Source organism: Benincasa hispida, chromosome 10, assembly GCF_027475165.1.
Source record: "Benincasa hispida cultivar pf3 chromosome 10, pf3_genome.v1.1, whole genome shotgun sequence".
Lineage (NCBI taxonomy): Eukaryota > Viridiplantae > Streptophyta > Magnoliopsida > Cucurbitales > Cucurbitaceae > Benincasa > Benincasa hispida.
In genome coordinates, this window is record NC_143487.1 from 29,199,921 (window position 1) to 29,206,897 (window position 6,977).

Here is a 6,977-nt window from a genome sequence, read left to right on the forward strand (position 1 = left end):
ACAAAAATCTATCACATTTCGATGAATATACAAAAAGATGTCATTAAAGAGTTGTTAGCATTCATACTTTAATTTATAACAAAAGTACATAAACAATGTTAGAGCCTTTTAAAACCTTACTTTGATACCAATATTGAGATTTTAAAATTTAGTAGTGTAGCGTGCAACGAAATGAGTTAGAAACCTTGAGTAAAAAAAGCAGTCAATAAAGAATTATCACTAGAACAAAATTCACACTCTTTCATAGCCTGCATTCTTCTTGAGAAGATGAGATAAAGATCAATCAAGAGATTTTTTGGAGAAGAAGAAAGCCAAACACTTCTTTTTGCATATTTTATAGAGTTGTCATTTTTTAAGAAGAAAGCCAAGAATGCCTCTGAATATTCTCTCCAATCTAGAGAAGACGATACCACGACATTCTAAGATGTCTAGGACGCAAAACGTCCCAAGCACTCGCAACAGAAATTGGCTATGACCACTTGGAACCCAGACCTAATGATCCTTACCACTCATTCTAGGCCTGATGCCCTGAATCAAGCCCTATAAGTCAAGAAACTCTCACGAAACAATAAGCCACCTCCAACACCTGTCAATAGACAAGAAATCCGACAATCGTGCCTCCCTCCGACTTGCTGCATCATAAACCTCTCTCTCCATATCGCTCAGCCAAACAAAACACATCCGCCCATCACCAACCTCATTCTGAACAAAAGAGTTTAAAACTTCTCCTTATATCTAAGAATCACCCTTAAACATCAAAACCTCCTAACATCACTACACACCGACTAGAGAGACCGACCCTTAAACACAAAATTTAAAAGTAACATAAATCAATGTATGAGAAAATAAAATATCTACTTGAAAATCCATATAAAATAAAAGATATACCATTTTAAAATCTCAACCACCGAAAACTTAGAAGCTTGAAACACACAAATTCACAAATACAATATAATTGTAGGGGCAAGATTAACAAAGACGATACAATTTCAAGGTCATGCTAATGTTAAGTTAGCTATTTCTGAGTTTTTGTTGTTATTACTGTTATTATTATACTATTTCTTCAATTTTGCACTCCTCAAATTAAAAATGGGTAGCACTTTTAGGACTAATAGTTAAATGTATAGCAATGTTTTTAAATAATTGCAAATATAGCAAAAATATTATAGACCCTTATTAGTCATATAGTCTATCATTGATAGATTCTAAGAGCTGGACTAAAATTTTACTATATTTGTAATTTTTTTCTTCCATTATGCTATATATGCTAATAATTTGGAAAAAATCGTACGGATGACCCAAAATTTGGATAGAAAATGGTAAATGACCCTTTTTTTTTTTAAACAAAATGACAAATGACCTTCTGCTGACATCATATTCGACTGAAATTACCAAAATAAACTCGCGCATGCGAAAAAGCTATCTCTCGCTCTCTCTCTACTCACTTGCAAATCACTCTCATCTCTCTTTCACTCTCTTATTGTCTCTTTCTCTTCTAGTCTTGCTCTCCAATGTTTGGATGCATACTGCCAACAAGTTGATGGGCGTTGAATCTGGTATGGTCGCTCGTCAGATAAGATGAAGAAGAAGAGAAGAAGAGCAAAAAATCTTCACGCAATCTTGAGAGAAGAAGAGAAGAAAAACATAAAAGAAAAAGAGGAAAAAACCCTCACAAAAGAAGAAGAAAAAAAAAAACTCTGCTAAAAAGAAAGAAAAAATGGGTAGATCCGTAAATTCACTCATCCATGATGTAAACAAAAGTCAATTAGCAATATTTTTAAAAAAATGGGATATTTGGACCTTCGAAACAGATCACCGGTGCAATTAACCCAATAATGTGGGCCTGATTCTTATAGCTGTGACTTCTCATTAACAATTAGATGACCCAATATATGAACCACGGGTATCACGGCCCAATTTAAGTATTGAGCTCTGCGAGGGGCTATGCAGACCCAATACCCAGATTGCTTAGAAATCGAAAATTCCGATCCGGAAGTGGAAGCCACCGGTAGTAGTAATTCTTGATTATGCAGAACTAGAACTATCTTCATTCTTCTTTTCAGCGAAATCTGGGCAGGAGATAGAGATACGAAGCTGGGAATTTTCTGTGTTTGGCCTCCCAGATCTCTGTTCATGCGCCAATGGAGTACAGAAGGATCAAAGATCAGGTCTGATTTGTTTTTCCTTCTTTTCTGTCTGTTTTCTTCATGTCATTTCTGCCGAATATCTCCTGTATTAGGCTCTATAAGAGATCCGTATTTCGTAATTTACCCTTAGCTATTATAGGTCATTATTGTTTCTTTGTAACTTTCAACTGGCTTGCTTAGTGACAGTTGAAGTAATGCTTATCGTTTGAAAAGTGAAATCTGATAGACGTGACTGGATGGTTCGTAAAACATGAAGTGCATTCCACCAGTATTTTGATCTTCGATGTGAATTGTATGAATATAATTGTAGGAGAAAGATGGCAATGGGGACGGCAGTGGGGTTAGTGTCGCTGTGGCAGATGACATAGAGAGCTTGCGCGGCGGGAAAGCAATTTCAGGTGGTATGTTATCGTGCGGCTCTCTTTGGGTAATCTATCTTTTTTTTTTTTTCCTGAATCGAGAGTCTTTGCCATCATAGTTTGCTTTTGGTTTACGCTTCTTGTGGTTCTAATGTGTTCATATATGAAAATTGCAGCGAGTAATGTGGCAAAATTGGGAGCAAATTCTTTTGATCGGTCTAAGTGGCAACAAAAGTATGATTTATGAAATATGAGGAAACATGTTTGAGTTCAATAAAGTCGTCATTAGTTCCCCTTTGGGTTAGATTTTAATTGATTTCCTTTTCCAATGATTTGTTGAATTAGGTCCATAGTTACATTTGCATTAACAGTTCTTACTAGTTCACAAGCAATACTCATCGTGTGGTCCAAGAGAGCTGGAAAATATGAATACAGTGTTACAACCGCAAATTTCATGGTGAGTAAAACCAAATACTGATTTGGTGCTTATTATTTCTTTACTAAATGGGTGGTTGTGGCATATTTATAAATAATATCCTTTGGTAATAGGTGGAGACTTTGAAGTGTGTTTTGTCGCTTGCAGCCTTGAGTCGAATCTGGGGAAGTGAAGGTGTGACCGAAGATAACAGGTAATTTCATTAGCTTCCTTTTTTCCCCTGTTATGGAAATTAGATTTAGTTCGTAGAGGAGTTGATGCAAAATTTTCTTTTTCGTTTCAAATTAGCACATATTGGGCAAAAATCAAACTGTCAGTTATAAGAATGAACTGGGTAGATGAGGAAAGTGCCAAACATTCAACTTGAAACAGTTTAGTTATAAGAATTAATCTATTATGTAACTGCTTTATTAGGACCATGTGTTTATGGCTCAATATGCTTTACCTTTGTGGTTTGGTGGATTATATTCTTGGCTAGACAAGAAATGTGAGTAGGGAGGTGGTAGAATAATTTTGAATTTAACTGATCTCAAATTAGATCTCAGCTGGAATTGCTATGACCAATTATGTCGCTTGTATTTCCGTTCTTGGCCAACATACTTTTGGTACCATTCAGTATAGTGACTGAATGAGCAATGAGCATTCTACATTTTTCTTCTCATTTGTCCTTCAAATTTGACTAGGTTGAGCACAACTTATGATGAGGTTATTGTATACCCTATTCCTGCAGCACTTTATCTTGTCAAGAATTTACTTCAGGTTTGGGTTTTCCCTTTTTAAAGTTGTCCCTTTAGTCTTTTCCACCAGTAATATTCAGTGTCCTTGTTTATGCAAGTGTATTCACTTTTATTTTTCATGTGGCAGTATTATATTTTTGCTTACGTGGATGCACCGGGTTATCAGATATTGAAGAATTTTAATATCATTAGCACTGGTATTTTATACAGAATCATACTTAAAAAAAAGTAAGTCAGTTCCCATTAGTTAGAGTTTTATTCTTTTAGTTGTAGAAAGAATAATTGATAGCCAAGCTTAGTAGTTACTATTGCATTGCAAGTGTGCTCATACAGCGAGCGAAATAGAATTACTTGAAAGAAAATGTGTGAACTGGGGAAATACACTTCTTTTTCATTTCCTCATCTTCCCCCAACCCCAATGTTCACTCCACGAATGATGAGCTAATTCAGGCCCTATCACTGGCTATTAAGAAAACTTACATTTTAAGTTGAATGGGAAATGACTGCTGAAAAAACCCCTAAAGTCACTAAATCTTCTCAATCGGTTGGATTATAGTTTTTGAGGAATATTTGTTTGGATTATGTTTTAACAGGAATCATATTTCAGGTTAAGTGAGATTCAGTGGGCAGCATTTATTCTACTATGTGCTGGGTGCACTACTGCACAGTTAAATTCAAAGTAAGAGTTTTTTGCCAGCTGTTCTATTGCTTACTAATGAGTTGCAATTGTTTGGATCTCTTCCAAGTATATTCAGGATGCTACTCGGAACCAGAAATGCCATGAAATTTCTTCAGGAACTAAGTTTTTGCATGTTCAGTTCCTACCTCAATTTCTCAGTGATCAATTAATAGATACTTGTCCGAAGTCTTATTTTGTGATTACAATTACTGAATGCATTATATATTTACATTTTCTTTGCAGCTCTGATCATGTTCTTCAAACACCTTTTCAAGGTTGGCTGATGGCTATAGTGAGTTCCAAATCTGTAATGCTTTGAGGGTGTGTGTGTTGTGTGGGAAGAGTGATGCATAAAGTGCTTATTATCTTAATGGTGGTTGATTCTTGTATAGATCATGGCACTCTTGAGTGGATTTGCTGGAGTGTATACTGAGGTGAATTACTTATGTGCAACTTCAATACTGTCACCATTTTTCAAATCATACTGTTACCATTTTTCATCGTTTTTTCTTTCTTTTATTGAAAGACCTTTATTATATTTTCCCCCTGTAGAAAAAACTGTCATTATGTGTTATAAATATCTTTCTGTTGAAAATGTTTCATCGACTACTTGGTAGAGAAACCTGGGTTGACTTCGTGCCGCCTTTCAGTTTCCTTAGACTCCTTGAAGAAAGCTGTAGGACAATTCCATATAAGTTAATTTCTGATCGGTGCTTTTTTCATGATGTTTGAAATTTTTATTCTGTAGGCTATAATCAAGAAACGTCCTTCAAGGAATGTAAATGTACAAAACTTCTGGTTATATGTGTTTGGGATGGCGTTCAATGCTATTGCTATGATGATTCAAGATTTTGATGCAATTGCGAACAAGTAATCCTGCCTTGTGCCCATTTTATTCTCTCTGTTTTTCTCTCCATGATTTGAAGGACGTTAATTTATGGTTTTGATTTGTGTACATTTTTTCTTTTGTTTGGGAAGATGGATTATTTCCTAGTAATATTCATACCCAGAAAATCTCAAATTTTGTTTGCCACCTGACAATATTTTTCTGGACTGTGGTTTTTGTTAGGGGATTCTTTCATGGTTACTCATTTATTACGGTTCTCATGATTCTGAATCATGCCCTCAGGTATTAAGCAATCACGCTCTAAGAGTTATTAGCATCAATAGTGGGATCTTATATTACACTGACTTTATGGAAGTCTTCGTTGTTCAAGTTAATTAGAGGAAAAAATGTTTTTCAAAAAAGTTATTTTTATTTGAACTCGATAAAAATTGTTTAAAATAAACTTTGAAAGTGTTTCAAAAGCTATTTTGAGTGGTTGCCAAACACTTTAGTATTTTTCAAAATGACTTATTTTCAAAATTAAACACTTATTAAACTAAACACACACTAAGTCTCATGGGTTTGTGTGATAGTGGGGAGATATACTACAAAAATAGCACCAAGTCTATTTTCTTAATTTGCTTGTATTTATAAATATGTTGACAGCATTTGTTTTTCCAGTGGCATTGCTGTATCTATGGTGTTGAAGTATGCGGATAATATTGTGAAGGTATTGCTTATTAGTATTACAAGGCATTAATTAATCTGATGACTTTATTTGTTTCCTTAATTTACAGAACAAAATTACTTATGCATATGATGATTTCTCTTGTAGTTTTAGTTTGAATTAATTGATATAAATTTTTCTTTTTATACTTCTGGTATTTATTATCATTGTTCAATACAAATCTATATTAAACAATACGAAAGCCATGACATAAAAATTAAAATAGTGCAAGGTGTTCTGTGGAATTTGAACTGGAAGCCATGTTCTAATCTGGATCTTTTGAGCACCAACCGGATATTCTGATAGCAGTGTCGATCACTTAGGATCTCTATGGAGATTATAATTCTTTGTTGATCTACCTGTTGATTATGTTCAACAATTCTAACTACGTGGGCGACATAAATTTTTTAGCATATCTATTGTTAATTCTTGTCAAATAACGCTCCCCATTATGATTTAACTTTGCAACTTGGCGTAGGTTTATTCTACTTCAGTGGCCATGCTTCTCACCGCAGTTGTTTCTGTTTTTCTGTTTGGGTTTCATCTTTCCCTCGCATTTTTCCTTGGATCAACGTAAGTTTGTTGTTTATAGCTGAATCTGATAGGCATTTCTCTCTCTCTCTCTCATTTCCCTTGCTAATATACCTTTATCCTTTTCGTTGTTTTGCGGTTACAGGGTTGTATCGGTTGCTGTGTATCTTCACTCAATTGGGAAGCTGCAAAGATAGTGACAACTTTGAATTGTAATCCAGAGAACTACCGTCCCTTTGTATATGGGGTACTGCTTCCTGCTGTTCTTGCCCCATTATATGTTTCAATTGATTATATGAGGAATTATGGATTCTAACTACAAGCTAGATAACAGATGATTGGCATATGCGAAATATTATTTGTTACCAAAAAATGTAAGATTCAACCTCAAGTCTTAGCGCACTGGGAAATTTGAGCTCTGCTGATTTATGGATGACGGTGGGCGATATCTGATGCGCTTGTAGAATGTCAGAGTTCTTGAGATTTGAGAATGGTGTAGGTAAAAAGCATATAAGATCCCACAGATTTTAGGTTA

At 34.9% G+C, this 6,977-nt stretch overlaps 1 protein-coding gene across 6 annotated transcripts; it reads left to right on the forward strand.

Moving 5' to 3' along the window:
• Window positions 1-1,920: 1,920 nt before the first annotated feature.
• Window positions 1,921-6,977, forward strand: LOC120069046 (CMP-sialic acid transporter 4-like). Of its 6 annotated transcripts, none has more exons than XR_005479425.2 (16): window positions 1,921-2,168; window positions 2,458-2,548; window positions 2,683-2,740; window positions 2,852-2,963; window positions 3,056-3,135; window positions 3,626-3,701; window positions 3,807-3,907; window positions 4,287-4,358; window positions 4,602-4,650; window positions 4,751-4,792; window positions 5,107-5,228; window positions 5,428-5,487; window positions 5,866-5,914; window positions 6,390-6,484; window positions 6,588-6,689; window positions 6,770-6,977. XR_005479425.2 is itself a non-coding variant. In XM_039020715.2 (15 exons), the coding sequence occupies exons 1-15, from the start codon at window positions 2,142-2,144 to the stop codon at window positions 6,637-6,639; spliced, it is 1,086 nt and encodes a 361-aa protein (XP_038876643.2). In that variant the 5' UTR covers window positions 1,921-2,141; the 3' UTR covers window positions 6,640-6,977. The 6 variants fall into 6 exon arrangements, 2 of the variants coding, with proteins under 2 accessions (XP_038876643.2, XP_038876644.2); XR_005479424.2 differs by having other exon boundaries at window positions 6,777-6,977; XR_016523863.1 differs by having other exon boundaries at window positions 1,949-2,168; window positions 2,458-2,545.

What these genes read in the sequence shown, in the direction of transcription:
- LOC120069046 (XM_039020715.2), top strand. Translation starts at nt 2,142, where the DNA reads ATGGAGTACAGAAGGATCAAAGATCAG. An exon ending in TTGCTGGAGTGTATACTGAG is followed by an intron (nt 4,793 to 5,106) that starts GTGAATTACTTA and finishes TTTATTCTGTAG; the next exon opens with GCTATAATCAAGAAACGTCC. An exon ending in GCATTTTTCCTTGGATCAAC is followed by an intron (nt 6,485 to 6,587) that starts GTAAGTTTGTTG and finishes TTGCGGTTACAG; the next exon opens with GGTTGTATCGGTTGCTGTGT.